This window comes from Rhamphochromis sp. 'chilingali', assembly GCF_963969265.1.
Source record: "Rhamphochromis sp. 'chilingali' genome assembly, chromosome: 4".
In the NCBI taxonomy this organism is placed as follows: domain Eukaryota; kingdom Metazoa; phylum Chordata; class Actinopteri; order Cichliformes; family Cichlidae; genus Rhamphochromis; species Rhamphochromis sp. 'chilingali'.
Window position 1 is genome coordinate 27781775 of NC_137948.1, and position 20552 is coordinate 27802326.

At 40.7% G+C, this 20552-nt stretch overlaps 1 protein-coding gene across 7 annotated transcripts in view; it reads right to left on the reverse strand.

Moving 5' to 3' along the window:
- Positions 1–20552, reverse strand: part of fbxw7 (F-box and WD repeat domain containing 7) — a 134888-nt gene that overhangs the window by 22721 nt on the left and 91615 nt on the right. For 6 of the 7 annotated variants that reach the window (XM_080880642.1, XM_080880641.1, XM_080880639.1 and 3 more), the window contains one exon: positions 257–339. In XM_080880642.1, coding sequence (XP_080736768.1) covers positions 257–339 — 83 coding nt within the window. Of the gene's footprint in view, positions 1–256; positions 340–5633; positions 6037–20552 lie in introns of those variants that run through there. The other variant, XM_080880645.1, reaches the window with a different exon arrangement.

A 20552-nucleotide genomic window follows, 5' to 3' on the forward strand; every position in this document is an offset into this window, starting at 1 on the left:
GACAGAATGGAAGAGGGAGCATCCCTCTGTTTACACATATACAATGCAAACCTTTGTTTATGCCTCCTGGCATTTTTTACTGCTTGCCTTGGTAGTCCCAATTATAACATGTTCAGCATGAAAACAATGGAGGAAGAATTTTTACTTTATTATTTTCTACCATAATCTTTTTGATCCTAAGATGATAAACAAAAATACAAGGGAAAATGAGTCTGTGGATAGCTGGGGTGCCTTATGAGAGAAAAAGCTCTCTTACCTCGGATACTCTGGACCTTTGCAGGGCTTTTTTCCTGAAGGGAAAGATCGGACCTCGGGACCATGGTCCAACTTTCTCTTCATCTGAGGAAGAACAAGGGGAGAAACAAAAACCTTAGTAACAGTGAAAGCACAAAAGTGGGAAATTTTGTATTTAAAAGCTAGAGGCAACCTTTTGGACATAAATTCAACTCCATTCTGGTAACTTTCTTTTAGAAACAAAATCTAAACCAATTTAGTTCTAAGACATTAGCGCTTGAAAAGAAAATCAAGAAGGGACACGGGTCAGGGAGCTTTTTTTTTTTTTTTTTTTAAACTGTGCTGGATGCAGAAAATTATTCCTGCAAGTTACAGACTTTGTTAGCATAACGTCTGAATTTTTGCATATTAAAATACAGACAGCACAGTCTTGCAAAAGTTTAATGCAAATGGAAAAATTAAACTTTTATGCATGGGCTGGAGATTCAATAATTAACATGTGCCATAACAAAGCACAGAGACATGACCAATCTGTCCGTGACACAGCTCAGCATACACTCTGAGATGGCACATCACAGAAAAGGTGTTTTTCTGTGCTGTGTTTAATTTTGATTGAGAGAACTGAGCAACCAGAAATCCAATAATATGCAATAATAGGTAACCGCACTCACACCCAAACTCAAAGGATAAAGCATGCCTGTACGCACAAAATAACCACAAAGTATAACAAGTTCCTCAAGCAGGTATTAGGGTTTATTCTTTGAAATGCGCCAATAATTCAGAAGGAAAAGGAAAAAAAACAAGCAAGTCAGTTCTTTATTATTCTCCATCTCCTCCACGTACGCAACACCACCCAGTCCCTGTTACCACCTACCCTACCGTGCAAACAAAGGAGCCTGTGTAGAGGCCCGGGCAAGCCAATTTTCCTCATCCCATGCCTGCCACTTTCTTTGGCAAGGCTTCTCAACACACATGCAAGTGATCACCATCTCATCTCCAGTCCCTCATGAATAAACAATCTAGCTGAATAAATGAACACTGATTTTTAGTGTCTGGCCAAAACAATATACAATCTAACAGCCTGGCCTTGTTCTTTTTAATATTTAAATATATTTCATATTTCAGTGAAGGCTTTTGGAGATTTAAAAGTAAACCCATGGATTCAAAACCAAATCCTTTTCCGATCCTTATCCTTGTAGCCCAGCTCCTTTGTAATATCAGCAAAAGTATGACGTAAAAAATATATATATATATATCAAAATGCACTTTAATTATGCATCAAATCTGCAAGAAACAAGTATTTTCATTATCAGTTTATAAGCTTATTATTTTCTCGCCCCGTTGTCATCAGTATGGCTTTCAAATATATTATTGGTGCAAAAGTTATGTTATAAATTTTACCTGACCAGTTGCATTACTGACTAAGACTTGATGCAGTCATACTAGCTCCCATGCAGAAGAGGGTTCTCTGTATCTTCCTGAGAGCCTGCACGCAAAGAGTGGGTGCAGCTCCGTCTCACCCATCCATACACAGACCCTGATCTTTGTGTGGAAGGTGGGGAGAATCAAACACTCAAAAGTGTGGCCGCACTTCGCTGATGGTGCTTGTTGCCACAAATGCAGCAGAACTTTTTCTTGTAAAGGCAGAAACACAAACAGCCTGTCGAAACATTTAGTGAAAATCCATCACATTCAGGCGAGGGGATTCAGTTGGAGGTTAGTGATGTGATCTCTGCCTATACAGCCTACTAGAGCTACCCTTGGAAAACATGTAACACATTGTAATGGTCGTCAAACTACATCTATATTGATATTAACTGGGGCGTCAACTCATCGTCGTTATGGGGGGAAATAGTTATATTATATACTAATGCACAATATCTTGTTCTTAATTTGAGTCATCTCCAATAAAGTATTGACAATTGAAGCACCAGAAAGATAAGCGGAGCAGCTAAGAGTTATAGTACTGTTAAAATCTCAAGGTACAGCTCAGGGTTAGGGGGTCATGTTAGGTCAACACTGGCGAATGGTAATGCTTAAAAAAGGAAGAAAAAAAAACTAAACAAAAAACTGCAAGGCCAAGCACAAGAGACTTCATTTAAAAGGTCATAAATTCTAACTTCTGAAAAGGTATTTGTTCAGCATGTGGCTGAAACACATCCAAAACCCATCCCTGAATATTTGTCAGGGATCTGATGGGTGTAAAGATGTCGGAGCCAAATGCTAATGTGTGTTTTGTTCACTCAGCCATCCAAAAGTATTAAAAAACAAAACAAAACAAACCCTGAAATTGAAACAAATGACAGGTGTGGGGTGATTGTTTTCTTATGAAGTAAAAACGGCAATCCATCTCCTAACCCTACTATTGAACTCATCACTGCAGTTCTAACATCAATGATTTTCTCACAAGATAATAGTACTCGTGGCGCAGCAGTTTAGGGTCAAAGGTATTTGGCAACAGTTTGTTTACAGTTACAGTCCAGCCTGTTGTGCTCCAAACACACAACCTGAAAGTTTGCTCCTTGAACGCTTCTGCGACTGTATAATCGGATGATTATGCGTAGAAGCCAGAAACCAAATGTAAATTTAACTTTTCCCCCCTTTGACACAAACAATGCATTTTTTTTGGTGTATTATTGTAGTTCATATGCGACACAGGAAAACACCACTGGACATTTGACTCCATACTGTCTGGCGCTACAGTGGAATGATTACATGCTGCTCTTCAAAGATGTGTGTTTTTTTGTTTATCACTATAATTTAGTGTGTGTGTGTGTGTGTGTGTGTGTGTGTGTGTGTGTGTGTGTGTGTGTGTGTGTGTGTGTGTGTGTGTGTGTGTGTGTGTGTGTGTGTGTGTGTGTGTGTGTTTTTAAATGTGAGGGTTGCTCATGTGAATGTTGAGAACAGTGACACACACAAAAAAAAAAAAAGAAAAAAGAAGAAAAAAAAAAAAGAATGTGGAAGCAACATTTGCCCACGACTAGAGAAATGCTGAATAACGAGCAGCACATCTGCACTGGCAGCCATGGACTTCTGATCGATACGGATTCCTACCTTAGTTTTGAATCTTTACAGACTCTGTGCCTTGAAACTTCCGACAGGCAACCAAAGTCTGAGCTTATACAACACATGCGCATGATTAGCACATCAATGTGCACTGCAGGTAAGGTGCCTGCTGGAGACCACACTGTGATCTGACCAATGATTTGTGATTCTTTCCTCACAACTCAGCTCATGCGTGAAGCCGCTGAAAGCTCATAGGGAGGAACCATAAAAACCTGAAGTAATTCATGAGGGGGAGGTACAGAAAAGAAACTCGAAAATTTGGCAACAAGAATGCAAATGTAGTCCAAGCTAGGCAGGTACATAGCTTGTGTTTCCTTTGTCTACATTTTTTGCTTGTGTGATTGCTGAATAATATAAAAAGGGGTTTATAAGATATTCAGGATTGTTAAGACTGGGCTCTTAAACCTGGCTGCCTTGTTCCTAAAGTGGTGATCTCACTGCAATGGCAGTTCAGTAGCCAAGGAGAGCCTGGGTGTGTGAATGCATGCAGAGGGTGTGTATGTGTGTGCGCGCGCGTATGTTTTTTGTGTGTGTGATTCAGAGTGTGAGAGAAGAGAGGGGAGTGCTGGCTGGCTTTGAGTGTGTGCACACACATGTAAGAAAACCTCAAACTAAATGCGGGCATGAAAAAATAATGTGTAACCAGCCTGTTCTGCAGCTTCAGCCTGGGAAAAGGTAACCAGAGAACACAGTGTTTGTAAATCACCACCAATCAGCCGTCCCCCTCCTTCCTCTGGCTTCCCCCCCACCCCCACGTCCCTATCTGGCCAAAAGCACGACAGATGGATATGCAGAGAGTTAATGATATTTTAAAGACAGCGATCATTCTTACATAATGTGTTGATTCATTTTAACGGCGACTACATCCTGCAGCATCAGTCACGAGAAAAGGCTTTTCTCATTTTTCAAATTGTGTTTTCAAGCACTCGTCAAAGAGTTTCTCCTCATTTCAATCAGCATTATTTGAGGCACAGAAACGCTTGGGATCTGAGAGCTAGTTGAAGGAGTTTTTCCAGGACCAAAACTGCAATCAAATCAGAAACACGGGTTTGAATTCATCCTCAAAAATGAGAGTCTGCTACTACGAGCCCCGCAAGCAGCACTAATATATTTGCGCTCTGCAGGATGACTTGAAAATCCTGATACATCTGAGAATGAGTACATCCTTAAAATGGATGGAGAATACAAATGAGCATGAACATTCAAATCAATGAAGCGCTATTCATCTATTAACAAGACTCTCGTGCAATTATTAGGATTAACTGGATAAAAATCCCCCACCCCAAGGGATATTTTGAACCGCGTTTTAAAATTATACACGATTAACGAATTTGTTTACATTGTCTGAATTATAAATTCTCTTTCATGCTTTTTTTTGTTGTTTTCCCGCGTTTGTTTGTACTCTGCATTTTCCAGCTAAGAGAGGACAGTTTTTATGGCTGCAATCCAGCATAATACACCCAACATCCTTGAGGATATTCTACCTCATGCTGTCTGACACAGTGACCCATTATCTGTAGTTGGAGCCTGAGGCAAGTGCAGTGTCAGGGAATTGGCTACTCCAACAGGCAAATGCAGGCAGACTGATGCATGCATGCATCTCAAGCAGTTACTTTGGTCAGTGGGAGATAGCCACTGCTGCATAATGTACAATCATAACAACCCTGCAAACTGGGCAGGACTGCAGGGGAACCTGGGCGTCTGAGCTTGAAGCCCTTATTTCTGAATGTACCTAAGCATACATGGTGCTCCATCAGCGCTGTATTACGTAAAATGTGTAATTGCTTAAGCACCTACTAGGGTCTGTGAAAGGGAGGACCCACAGTTGATGTACAGGTGCAGAGCATCTTACCAACACTGATGGGAGGTAAGGGGGGAAATACATTTAAAAAAATAAAATAAAATGGGGGCTTCGTTCCATTCAGGAGTGTATAACGCCTAATTATAAGCACATTTTTATCGGGGATTGCAGAATTAAGCACCCCCAAAGCAACAACAAATTCACCAACGCGATGAATGTCACCCGGAACCGCGGCGGTGGCGGCGTTTATTTACACAGCCGAAGTTACTATGACGGAAAGGACGTCAAACGGCTTAGTAGCGTATTAAAAGATTTTAACGCAACGCTAACACAACATTACGGCCTGGGCAATTAAAGAGGCATCTCTGGGGGTCTGCTACAATGCTGTCCATCCTCCGCAGTGGCCGTACGATCTGCCGCGAGAGGCGCGTCAAAGATAATGTGGGCGACAGAGCGAGCCAAACACACGGAGAGAAGATGAGGATGTGCCGGAGGTGACACGGCGGATAATACGAGAAGAAATCCTACTCACTTTGTAGAAAATCATCTTTAAAGTGCCGTAGAACCCCATCCTTGTAATCCGGTGTGTTTCCCCCCCTTTTTCCTTTGCTTCTCAGTGACAATCGGTGAAGTCCAAATCTGCGTGCGCGGCGGCGAGATCGCTCTGACAGTGTGAGGGCAGTGTACTCTCAGGTAAATCCGACGCTGGCTCTGATGTGAACATGCTCGGGCACGTCACCGGACTGGCGTGCATGCAGTAGATTCCACCGGTAAAGACATTAGCAGGGGAAAAGAAAAAAAAGAAGTAGTAGAAGAAAGAAAGAGGGGGGAAAGCTCCGTCGTATCACGTCGACTTGAAGGGGCTAGGTCGATGGGTGAACAATGCACTGCGACGATTCCGGAGGCTTGTGCGCCGCCGAGCAGGGAGTGAACAGATGAGGGGGAGAAAGAGGGTGATACTCGGCAGAAAGGGGGAGGAGTGCAGGAAGAGAAGCGTCAGAGCACAGAGCAGTGCCCTCTTCCTCTTCGCAGGCTGCACGACGGCTCCTACGAACGGGATCGGATTACAGCCTCCCCGCTGGAGACGACAGGAATGGTGCAGTCCAGCATTCAACACTGTGCGCAGCGCATCCGTCCGCGAGCGGAGCACCCGGGGACATATGCGTAGCAGGCGACATGCAGCACACACACAGAGACCAGGTGGGATACGGACTTGTCTTCACTCGTCGCATCAAAGGCGGAACCCCCCGCCAAACGCACACACACTTGTTGCAAGCTCCAAAAACACACAGGAGCCATCCTCTGCGTCAAATTATACTGAAGATTACATTTATTACGCACTGATGGAAAGTCAAAGTCCTCTCACTACACCGCTCACTTCTCATCACTAAAAATGGGGATTTTTATTTTATTTTTCATTTTAAATTAAACGTAACAAAATATCTGTTTATTAAATATTAGCGCTGTGAATGATCTGGCTATTTTTAGGTTATTCTAATATTTTAAAATATCAGAAAGTGCAAAAGCTGGCCCGTGACAATTTGCCTTGCTTCCTTTAATCTATCGTTTTATTCCACTCCCAGCACAAATCCAACATGTATTTCACTGTCATGTGAGAAAACCTAAACGTTGAGAGCTTAATTGGCTATTTCTGCCTAGAAAAAGTGACCCAAGTGATTGATATATTAGTAATACCCAAAGGTATACATTATAAAAGACAAACAAATTAGCTAAATATTGGCCAGCAACAGTTCAATTCTCACTAGGCACTCAGACCGCACACCTCTGCCAAAGCCGATGTCCAGTATTGCCATTGAGTAATTTGGATTTTTACAGGAATTTAACATATTCTTTCCACATGCTTTGGCTCTATATAGGCTTCTGCACCGGACTGCTGCATTAAAATGACTGTCAACAGATCACATGACAGAAAACAGTCAGCCATTAAAACCAATCAGGCAATATGTGAATGGATCTATATCTGCTGCACCTGCTTCCTGCAGGACAGTATTTGCATTTCAGGATGGCAGATAATAGCCAACTGCACCTGTCCAGTTACAAACACTATGTACTGCTGATAGCTTTACAACTATGATTAGAGATGGGAAAATCCACAACCTTAAAATGGGAGCTTTAGTTTGAGCAGGTAAAGATAATCTGTCAAAACACATTCAATGTTCCAGTGAGATTTCTGCTCACTGGAACACCGAACCAAGTAAACAAACCAATGATGCTCCTCTGCTTAGCCGTTCACAATAAACACATTCAAATGCATTTGTTTGAGTAATTTGGACAACATGACTGGTCATACACGACAATCCTTTCTGATTTCTCAACATTTTCTCCTACAAAAAGGTTTTTGACACTCGGTGCAGAGTTTGTACTACACCATTCGTTTCAAGTGGTATCCAACATTTGCAACACTTGACCTCATACGACATCAGCTTCAGATCATCGAAACTGCGGAGACAATGAAGGGTCATGAGATGGGCTCTATTCACAGGTGACTGTGCACTGAGATCTGGCAGCCTTTCAGACTCTCCTGGCTTACACCTGTAATTACAGAGTGACCTAGCACAGGTGGGAATTTTAAAGCTGGCAAAGAAGAGATGCCTGGTAAAAATCTAGCACAATCCGAGTTACATCTTGAGGCTTATTTTGCATTGTAATGTGCCTAAAGGGTACTGTATGACACATGATTTATTGTTTTATACAAGGTATACTGGGACTTGGCTAATCTAAGCATTACAGACACTAGGACACCACAGCAATACCAACACAAAAGATTTCAAATCAGTGGACGTCAGGGTGCATGAGACAAAGCGGTTAGGAGGTGTGTGTGTGTGTGTGTGTGTGTGTGTGTGTGTGTGTGTGTGTGTGTGTGTGTGTGTGTGTGTGTTTAAGGTGGCTCTCATGAGAAAGGCTCTCTCGATGCTATCGGCCGGCCCAACCTTTACACTGCACATTGGAGTGCTTGGTATGCGAGCAGGGTTGCACGGTGGCCTTTGAATGGTCCGTGGCCTCCTTTGTCACTCTCCTTCTGCCAGTTGGTAAAGCATTAACAGGCCCCCTCCCTGCTGATACCAGTCTCCTGCTTATCAAAACCAAAATCCTGCACAAAGCAGGTGTCGTCTTCTCAAAGCAAACTGCATTTTAAAAATCTTGTTCATTATAATCAACAAATGACAAACAGGTTACAGGCCTCCCATCAGCCAGTTGCTGATGGGAGGTCTGGAATATTTAAACAGAGGAAGATGTACAAAAATAGTAATTTCATTTTAGCACAGCATGCTTGTGGATAAATGCAAATGCTGTGTTATTCGACTGTGCATAAACAGACAACTTCGGTGCCAAGCTTTTAGCACATTGCCTCAGATATTGTACAAGTCTGCAGGTAAGATAAGCATCCTCGGATTGGCTACCTAGTCTGATCTTCCCATCAATCTAGTTTTTGATAATCTTTGGATTAGTATATACTTAATATATGCATTAAAATATACAGATTTTAGAAGCAAGGCCATAATACTGACATTTAAAATGATGTCAGACATTGCCTTAAGTCTGAAACAATTACTAGATTAATCATAAATTACAGAATTAAGGAACAGCCATGAAAGCCCTCTAGCTGTGGCCTCTCAAATACAAATACAAAGTTTAGTACATATGTAAATATCTCTGGCTGTTAGGCTGCTGGTGACTCAAACTAAACTTTTCAAACTATCTGCACAACTTGGGCTTAAAAAGGAAATTGAAAATGTACACCAGAAACCAAACAATTAAGCAGAAAATTTGAGAAAAATAATCCTTAATTAGGAAGCTGTCACAATAATTTAATTGCTGCACTTTGTGATAAGTGAAACACTGACTAATTAGAGGAGTAATAAGTAAAGCCTCACAGCTGTTTTGCAGGATTGGTGACTGGAACGATTTCCAATCAACAGATGTTGGTGGGAAAAAAGCTGAACTACAGGAGAAAGGGGCTTTCTTGAGAAAATGTTTAATGTGAGGTGGTGAACTTGAAGGAGGAAAATACTTCTTGGGCAGCGATGCATCACTAAATGGGGTCATGTCATTGTGCGATTGTCTTCTCTGGACCAAAAAAAAAAAAAAAAAAAAAAAGAAGCAGGGGGTCTGCATTCAGTAGATTTTCCTCAAATGGGTTAAGTGTGATCCCCATGCCAGACTGGACAGATGCAATCTGTGTGGGGGAGGTTTAATGAATAAGGAAATCATGGATCATGGCATTCTGTGGTGGATAATAATGGCATCATCTGCATGGAGTTGAATTAACATATCCTACAGCCACCCACGCGACTGAGACATTCAAGTTTGAAGGGTTCAGGTCAAAAAGAAAAAAACAAAGAAATTAAAGCAAGAGGCTAAGGCATCTCCCCTGTGACATCAATAGGCTTAAATAAAAATAAATGGAGAACAGAGGTCAGTATTTGCAGTTATCGGCAATTATTTAAGAAGTGGAAGTGGATGCAGCATTTTATAATGTATAGAAGTAGAGGAGCCCTGAGAAAATAACAGGCAAAGGTCATCACAATGAACATGAAGACAAATATATATTACAGCTCCAACACTAAAGTGAGAATGATTACAGTCAAAGAGACAGTATCCAGTGTTTGTCCCTCAGAGGCACATGTGTATGCACTATAAAGGCTGAAGACATAAGAGCAAATACTGGCCATAAATAACACTGCATTTTATTTGGGATTCACAAATGAACAGAACCAAAAGAGGAATTTCTCCCTTGTTGATGAAGTTAGCATAACCTGGTCAGCAGAAGACATGTAAAAGTTTCATATTTTTGTACAAAAAGGAAAATAGTTTTCTATGGTGTTTGCAGTAAAAAGTAGATAGAGATAAAGCATGCACCACAAAGGAAGGCTTCCTGAATACAGCGGCCATTCTTTTATTCAATAGAAGTTCAGACTTCCTGTGCACTTCTGCTCTCATTAGGTAACTACAAAGATAAACCTGTAATGGTGCTACATCTCATGCAGAACTGGGATGTCCAGATCTCTGTTCAGCCTCCCTGTTTTGTCATAAAACAATATTACTGGAAACAACAGCCATAATGTCTCCTCCCTTTGTGTACAACTGACACTGACCACAGAAACAATTGCAGGGAAATAGCAGACGCAGCTAATTTCCCCATAGAAAACATTGTGGTCTAGTGTGGGTGCTTAGGTAAAATGACAATGTGGCCTCAATACATACCCAGAATAGATGGAAATCTGCAGACTGAAAGCCAAAATGGGTAACAATTGTTCACACTTTATAAATGAGTTGACCAGTAGCCTTTCTTAATTCACAGCTCCGCAAATCTCTGAAAGAATGGCAACATAACCCAAAATCTGGGGCATAATGACATCTGATAAGAAATAATAAATCTACACATACTGCTTTTCTATTTTCCTCTAAATCCCCCATTCAAACTTCTAAAATTGAGACTTGGCACATTTTAACTATGTGTAAACTGTGGTAATTTTAGTGCCAGAAAAAGCATTATCAGCTAATCTCTTTCATGTATAAAATAAAGCAAAAGTACAGTTCTGAAGTTTGAAAATGACAGACGCAGAAAAATGCACGCCCTGGCAAACTACAGCTTCTATAACTTTAGATGGACTCAGTTTCATTGGTTCTCCCAAAGGGTTCATTTTATAGGAGCACAGGCAATGAAGACAAAGTAATCAATGACTGAAATTGTGTCGCTTTGCCACTTAATGATGCTCTCAGTCATTATGTTGTCCAATCAAAGGCATCATAGCTAAACCCTGAGGCCATCATCAGAGTGCCCAAAGCACGTCAGTACCAATCAGTGAATATCCCAAGCTTCAGCCAGCGGGTGGAGGAATTGGTGATTGCTGACATGGTTTGAGTAGGACGCGAGTCTTTCAGCTTAATTAGAGGCATTTATTTTTAATGATCCTGATTTTTATTACCTCTTTTTGTTGTCTGAAAAATATTATACTCATACTCCATGTTACAGACTATGGCAGAGACTATGGAAAATCCCTGCAAGAGAATAGGGTGACAGTCTTTCTTACACGGCACAGTCTCCTCCAACAACCACCAAAACACTGCACATGTGCCGACAGCTCATTCACAGGTGATACTGCCCGTTTCTCTGCCACTCCCTGTACAGAGTGCTGCAGAGAGAAAATGTCTGAGGCAGGAGAGCAAAATCTTGTGGAGTTGTTGCTAGGCAGGTTTTGTTAAATAAAGTTATTAAAGGGATATGAACAGTCAGTACATCTAGCTACAAAGTTAACAAGGCAACAGTGAGATGAACTGAAGTATATTGAGCAAGATGTCCAGCACCAAAGGTGAGATTGTATACATTTAGAGTTTAAAAAACACAAAAACAAAAACCAGAATCCCAAAATTAAAAACTAAATGTTAAACCAAAACACCTGAAAATATGGGTATATCTCTAGATGATAATGGTAGCTGGTAAGTGTCAACATTTATTTAGGGACGCTTTAAAAGCTTTAAAGTAGCTTTTGGCTCCATTCATTTGAAGTAATTAAACTTATCCGTCCAATAACTTAATAAATGTGCCCTTAAGTGTGTGTGTGTGCATACCTGTGAAGGCAAACTGTACAGGAAAAAGGTCAGTGTTACTGTTGCCCTCTCTTTGTAATCCTCTTCCCATGATAGGCCTATGTGGGTTTTGCATGTGGATACAGCCTGGACTGTCCTATCTCATTGAGAAATGAAAGAATGTTATGGAAATGTGAGAGATGAGCCAGGTGAAACTTGGCCAGGGCTGGCATCAACATTTACACAGAGTGAATAAACCTCTTTAATCGTCCAGAATGATCACTCTCCTATCCTAGATGAATCAGAGAGTGCCAATTTGTGCCGCCTGTCATCTGAGGATCCCCAAATATGCTTGAGAAGGTGGCGGCAAACTGTGTGGGGGACATTCTCACAGTGGCTCGGTTGCTTGCCTTGACCTGAACTTGCTACACAAACTCGCTCGTCAAGCTGGCTTTGGTACTTCCCCTCTTCTGATACTGATCTCATCTGGAACACAGTCTACACATACTACTCTTTATCTCTTCAACAAAGCAGTAATTTGCTTCTTTGCTGTTCCAAATAAAAGGTTTCAAAAGGAAATGTGCATGAGAAACATCTGAAGTGAGATTTAACCTTTATCTAAGCGGATCAGAGATCAGAGATTAGAGGATGCTATTGAACCGTCTGGTATAACCAGTGAATTAAGCACAAATAATGAACATTTACCCTTCTTTTAAGCTTTAGCATCAAGATTTAGTAGGCAAGGTAGCAGCGTGGCTCTCTGGATGGCAATGCTGATTTTAACAAAATATGGATGGTTACGAGAAGATGAACTTTTCTTCTAGCACATCTAGAATGTAACATGTTACTTAAAAGGTCAAAAGTATCAAATGGATTGAAATTACATTTAGTACATCACATGCACACCAACTCACTGTGGCTCCATAAACATGCCTTTTATTCAGCCACACTGTGTATATTACAGGTGGGCAATATGGCCTTGGAGTTATATGATTTATGATGACATTAAAAGAAAACGACTGAACAATGTTTCATCAGTGGTTACAGTAATAAATACTGCTGCCTGCCAGATGCAAACAAAATGAAGGGCACTTTCCATCCTCCTTTTACAAGGAGCTACTGTCATTGATGACAAGCTACCTATTCGAGTGTGAATGTACTGCTACCAGGTACCAGCAGCATTACAATGCAATAGCAGTGACACAGCATAAGTAAAATATAAGCAAAACAGTAGCCTAGGCTGCACTCTCTTGGGAAATTCTAAGGAAAAAAATAATACAACTGTTTAACACTTTAGCAAAAACTACTGTAACTTCAGTAACTGCAGGAGCTGCACATTAGTGAGACAAACAAATACATTTTCTACCTGGCATGTCAAGTCGTTTAACCAGCTTTTAAATCACTCCTTTACCACCATGTTAATGACATCAACTGCTGTAGAACTCGCAAATCATCATCAAAAGCACCTGTTCTCGCCCTTTATTTTGTATTTTTTTATATATAATATATTTATATTATTTGCATTCATATTTAAAAATATAAAAATAAAAGCTTTTTTACAATCCATTTAAAAAAAAAAAAAAAAAGATTGGCCAGCAAAATGCTAAGCCACTGACCTGAAGGTTGTTAGGTTGGACACAGAGTTATCACTATTAATTAACGTCTGCACCATCATAACGTCTTGTTTTCAGCAGCACAAAGACTTTGCATCAAAGCACAGGGCAGTCTTCAGAATGCTGATATGCTCACTTCTCTTCACTGCCGCCACCACATTCTCCAATGCCTTCGAGGAAGACCGTAAACCTACTTTTTTTTTTTTTTTTTGGCTTTAGTTTAGACTGCATATGTTATTTGACTTTGACCTTTACTTCAGTGTATTTAGATAGTTTTGCACTTAAGGAAATACTTTGTGTAAAAAATACATACATTAAAAGTACACTTTTATCATGGCAGGTAAATACAATACGTTTGGTTGACAGATGAACACACTGCAGTTTCTAAAATGGAAACCTATGAACAGTTTATTTTGAAAGACGTGTTTTCACTTTTGAATATTAATTATTGCTGATTCATGAGACAGTTATTTCTTATCCAATTAATTGATGGAATAATTGATAGATTGCACGATTACTAAAATAATTAAAAGCTGCAGCTCTATTACAGACTGTAACATCTTCATTGTAACAATCAGATAAAAGAACAAAGATTGCATGGCAGCTTTCTCGCACTGCCGAGACACTGTGTGAGTGTCTAAACTTGCTGAATAATGAAGCGCAACAAAGAGTAAACAAATCATCAGCGCAAGCAATTTCGTCTTGAGGACAAGGTGTAGCTCCAGCCTCTGCCTTTTCTGAGAGTCAAACTAAGGCGAGTCCTTCTGGGAGGTGAGCCTGACTGACCAGCTAATCTGGAAAAAATGCGGGCCGAACATCTTTCAAGTTTGCTCAGCTGAAAGTTTCAAACACAGCCTTTGTTTGGTCAGTCTTATTCAACTAGCCGAGGTTAGTGGAGAGGTGAACAAAATAAACACTTGATAGCAGTGAAATACGTGACTCGCATTTTGATGCGCAATACAGTTCGTGATAAGTACATTTGATCTTCTTTAGACATGTCCACCGGCCATGTTGCGAAAGCCAAGGCTCTTGTCTAAAGTGTTCGGGATTACCGTTATCTGTGGTGGCCCACTAGCAGAGTGGGTGATAGCAACCTTTTTAGTGCTAGACTTGACTGCTATCAACTCTCATGTCTGATGCCACAAAGTGAGATTCAAACGACTTTATTTGGAAAGAGAGAGATCAAACAGGCAGCACATGAACATTTAGACATTCATGGGCCTCTGTTGGTTAATAAGAATGACGCAACATGAAAGCAATGCAGCTGCATGCAGAGTGTGGAGTGGACATGGCCTCAAATATCAATGACTAAAGCATGTTTTTGTGATTGCTATATTGCTGTAAAAGCAGGTTTTTACAGCACTAGCATGCTAAATGACAAGCATATTACTTTAATTCATGCACAATTTTTAATAAATCTGTTTAAATGTACCCTACCTACCTACCTTATCTAGAGTAGTTCCACAGAAATGTATTCCCTCTCCTATTCTATGTCCTACAAATTATAAACAGGAAAATCGATGAATGATCGAGATCAATTCCTTTAAGGGAATTATTTTCCTCTGTATTAACCTGCTATTGTTTCTGTCAAATTCTACCAAGGGTGTACCGCAACTCAGAAATGATAGTGAAATGTTTCTTGTAATGCTTCACATTAACAAAAACCCACACAAGAATAGTGATCGCAAAGGACATGGGACTATTACTTAACAAAACAGTCTGAGGCAAACTAAAAAAGTGCTTGAGGATAAAGAATGCACGAGTAGACAATCACAAGGAAAGCAATGGTTCAGGAAGCATACGAGCTATGGGATCATATTCACCATTTAATTTGCCGTACTGGTAGGACTGAGGACTGAGTGACCTTTTTGGCTCAGGCAATGCAAGTTAAGAAAAGAAATGTTGGCTAGATATTTTATACACTAGGGAAACACTGGACCTTACTGTTTTCAAAAAGATCTGGTCATGCTATAATGCATTAAAAAAGGAAACTGATGAATTTTTTTGAGCAAGATGGATAGATGGATGGATGATAGCAAAACAGAGATGTCTCCCAAGATTTGAAAGGCTATACAGAATGACAAGGATCAAGGATCATAAAGGTTTCATTTCAGGAAAGGAAGAGGAGCTGTGAACCATGAAGGGCTTTGCAAGCCTATTTGTATCCCCTTCCCCTATCATGCAAAAGCAGACATATATCAAACTATTGTAGTACCTTTAAACAAGAGATGCAATGATTACTGACATATGCATTCAGTCAATCCAACAAATAAAGATCACAGGTAGAAAATTATGGTATCTAAACTACTGCAACAAAAAAGACAGAAAACAAACAATTAACACAAACTTGAAGCTTACTGTAAGAGACAAATGTGACAGTTAAAACCTTCTGGGTGAACAGGCACGCAAATTTTTTAGTTTGTTATTAGAAATACTGAATACAATTTTAAGGCCAGTGCTAGAGGTTTTGCCATATACCCAGTAAATGCTGGGATGGAAAAGACTTTTTATACAAGACTGGGGCTCTGAGGAGTTGGAGCTCGTGCTGAACAACACAGAGACAGAGGTGATGAAGAACCGAGCAGCGGATCTTGAGTTGATGGATACGTGTTTCAATTTTTCTATTGGTTAGGGATTTGTGCTAAAAGATTACATTTTGCCACGTCAGTCGGCAAAACATTAGCCAAACTAATTACTGATATTAATGTAAAGCACCTGCTGTAAACACATTACACAACACCAGCTGTACAATAATAACATGTACAGCAGCACCCCTGTCTCTGCGTAACAGGATGTTGTGAACAAGAAAAGTGGCACAACAAAAGAGGGAGAGAGCGGACAGCCCTGTGAGCCAGCGTGATTCTGCAGTATTTTGATCTAGAGAATGAACAGCACCGTCAGAGTAATCTAGCATATAACCAGCTGATCAATATGAAACCACATTTCCCAAAGGCATGCAGACATTAAACGGCAAGAGAACAAGGGTGACGCTAGCCACACTTGGCAGAGTAATCTGAGATTATGTCTGAGAATTCCTTTAATCGTCATTGACATTTGAAACCGCTGAAGAATCTGAGAAACTATTTGCTATATTGCAATATTTGTATGGACACTCACTAGAATGTGCATAATCTTGAGTGTTTTTTCACTTCTAGAAATTCAGTTGTTCCCTTTAATTTAGTCTCTTTCAGGTAGCTAGGAAATTGAATGTATGGAACATCCTTAGTATATTTATGGTATTTGAAAATGCTGAAGCTTGGTATACTTAGTGCTTATCAAATGTGTTTACGTTAAATCCACTATTAAAATGTCCATTTTAATGATGATGTCCTGAGTTACTGGATCTGTAGCCACATGAGCTGCTATCCAGAAAACACATTTAGCACATTTTCATATGCATATTAGGGATGCGTTAATCGCGTTAAAGTGACGTTAACGCAGCATTTCTCTGTTAACGAGTTAACGCGGATCACCCTTTGCGTGGGGCTGGACGCCGTCAACACGATAGCACGGTTAGCTCGATTAACGTGTTGACGCCGTCCAGCCCCACGCAAAGGGTGATCCGCGTTAACTCGTTAACGGAGAAATGCTGCGTTAATGTCACTTTAACGCGATTAACGCTGACAGCCCTATATATATTATATATACAGTGGGGCAAAAAAGTATTTAGTCAGCCACCGATTGTGCAAGTTCCCCCACTTAAAATGATGACAGAGGTCAGTAATTTGCACCAGAGGTACACTTCAACTGTGAGAGACAGAATGTGAAAAAAAAAATCCATGAATTCACATGGTAGGATTTGTAAAGAATTTATTCGTAAATTAGGGTGGAAAATAAGTATTTGGTCACCTCAAACATGGAAAATCTCTGGCTCTCACAGACCTGTAACGTCTTCTGTAAGACGCTTTTCTGTCCCCCACTCGTTACCTGTATGAATGGCACCTGTTTGAACTCATCATCTGTATAAAAGACACCTGTCCACAGCCTCAAACAGTCAGACTCCAAACTCCGCCATGGCCAAGACCAAAGAGCTTTTGAAGGACACCAGGAAAAGTATTGTAGACCTGCACTGGGAAGAGTGAATCTACAATAGGCAAGCAGCTTGGTGTGAAAAAATCAACTGTGGGAGCAATCAGCAGAAAATGGAAGACATACAAGACCACTGATAATCTCCCTCGATCTGGGGCTCCACGCAAGATCTCATCCCGTGGGGTCAAAATGATCATGAGAACGGTGAGCAAAGATCCCAGAACCACACGGGGGGACCTGGTGAATGACCTGCAGAGAGCTGGGACCAAAGTAACAAAGGTCACCATCAGTAACACACTACAACGGCAGGGAATCAAATCCCAGTGCCAGACGTGTTCCGCTGCTGAAGCCAGTGCATGTCCAGGCCCGTCTGAAGTTTGCCAGAGAGCACATGGATGATACAGCAGAGGATTGGGAGAATGTCATGTGGTCAGATGAAACCAAAGTAGAACTTTTTGGTATAAACTCAACTCGTCGTGTTTGGAGGACGAAGAATACTGAGTTGCATCCCAAGAACACCATACCTACTGTGAAGCATGGGGGTGGAAACATCATGCTATGGAGCTGTTTTTCTGCCAAGGGGACAGGACGACTGATCCATGTTAAGGACAGAATGAATGGGGCCATGTATCGTGAGATTTTGAGCCAAAACCTCCTTCCATCAGTGAGAACTTTGAAGATGAAACGAGGCTGGGTCTTCCAACATGATAATGATCCAAAACACACCGCCCGGGCAACAAAGGAGTGGCTCCGTAAGAAGCATTTGAAAGTCCTGGAGTGGCCTAGCCAGTCTCCAGACCTCAACCCCATAGAAAATCTGTGGCGGGAGTTGAAAGTCTGTTGCTCGGCGACAGCCCCAAAACATCACTGCTCTCGAGAAGATCTGCATGGAGGAATGGGCCAAAATACCAGCTACTGTGTGTGCAAACCTGGTAAAGACCTATAGTAAACGTTTGACCTCTGTTATTGCCAACAAAGGTTATGTTACAAAGTATTGAGTTGTATTTTTGTTATTGACCAAATACTTATTTTCCACCCTGATTTACAAATAAATTCTTTACAAATCCTACCATGTGGATTCATGGATTTTTTTTTTTCACATTCTGTCTCTCACAGTTGAAGTGTACCTCTGGTGCAAATTACTGACCTCCGTCATCATTTTAGGTGGGGGAACTTGCACAATCGGTGGCTGACTAAATACTTTTTTGCCCCACTGTATATTTTTTTTTTTCACATTTCATCTGCACAAATTTCAACAATATAGCTCCAAAGTAAGAGTCCAGATGTTTAACTGTCCTTCCTTTGGCACTTTATGACACAAAATAAAACTAAGGTGACCCCTAGACTGAAATCCATTACCAAGTAAATATTTTGCTTTCAAAATTACAAAAAGGTTGGACACTGGACGTGGTTAAAGCTCACTGATTCGGTTCAGCCTTTGTTGCAGTCTTTTCCCACTGCCGCCTCCAACTCAAACAGCTTCTGACATTTCTTCTAATACTTGTAGATCCCGCCTACACACCAAAACTACACAAGCAACACCACTTTTCTACTTCCTAGTTTGCACAGAATAAATAGGAAAAATGCTGTACAGGTCATCTGGAAAGGCACCTCAAGCAGCTGTAGTACGTGTGGGGTTTTTTTTTGCTGATTTATGTGCTCATGTGTGATGTTCATGCCATACATAATCTTTGAATATCATCAAAGTCCCCAAGAACACCTACAACAGGAAAATATAATGCATACACGCATACGTCAGGCAGCGCAGTGCAAGTTCCAGGTTTGGGTTGATTTAGAAGAGAAAAAAAAAAAAAAAGATGCACAGTGACTAAACTACAACACATTTATTATTTATATAGCATTCATTCAGGATTAAACATGTTTCACTTTTTGACTTCACCAGCCATGTACTTTGTAGGCACTTCTTAATATTAACACAGTACATGTTATTAGCATTTTGATAGTATTATATTTGCTGTTCTGAAATATTTGGGCCTAGATTATATGCCTAAACCTTTTGTTGATGAATTCTGTGTAGAGATGCAGATGGCCTGGATTATCAATAGACAACCATCCTGTTAGTAACTGCACTGTAAACACAAGTTGTTAGATTAACTTGAATACTTGAGGTCAAACTACAAACATGCAAAATTTAACCTGCCATGATGGATGTGTATCGTTCATTCAACCTGTCCCACACACTCAAATGTATATGAGATGATATTAAATCATCATCTCACCTGAGAGAAGCAAGTGAAAGCAAAGCAGAATCTGCAGAGCTACTGCAGACACAGAGGCAACAGATGGCATGACAAAAGTAAATATGGCTTCCTGTTTTAATAGTGCAAGCACTCCCGAAGCCAAGAAGCAAGCACAAACAGTTTACATTTTAAAATATTGTTTTTAATTTTGCTATTCATGTCAGGATTGTTAAAACACAGCTAAAAAGCTTGTTTATATCGAAATGGCATAGCAGCAGGCGACCATAATGTGCTTTAGAGACACAATCAGGGGACTTTGGTCTCTGTTGAAGGGGCTTACTCATTACAGATTTCCAGCTGCCATCATTACCACACAATCTTCTACCTCTTATGTTGGGTAGACAGTTGTCACTTCTTTATTTTAGAGGTTAACTTGACATGTCACGCTGTCACTTCTTTTCCTCTACTTTTCCCCACAAAGAGCCGACACTGCCAACGGCCCAGTCAATGAAATGAGCACGAAAGTGGAAACTGGAAGTGAGGTTGGAACAATTTCCCAAAAATAGACTTCTCTGCGCGCACAGCATCATACTCGCACACCGCAAATAGCATGGGTGGCTTTCTTTTTTTCTTTTTTCTCCTCTGCTAAGAAACCACGCCATCTTCTTTAAGGGATGTTGCCCTGCATTTCAAAAATAGAGGCACACAACTGGGGGTTGGGGGGGTCAGTACCACACAGAGAAAAAGTAGAGTAAACTGAACTAGCACAACTAACAGAGTTGGTTATCCAAGCCTCTCAGTCTACATGGTGCCTGAATGTTTCCCAGGACTTAAAAATGAATACAAGATTGCGATCTGAAGTTCATGAACCCTCAGCTAAACTGAGCATCCTAAGCAAAGGATGTTCCAGTCAAAGGGCATTACTATTCCAGTCAATTTCTATTCTGTCTTCCATGTTTCATGACCTTTAAGTAAAATTCAACCTGAAACTCATGACTTCAAATGTCAAGGTAAGGGAGCAGCTGCTTAGAAAATGGTTCCTAAGAAGTGACGGTT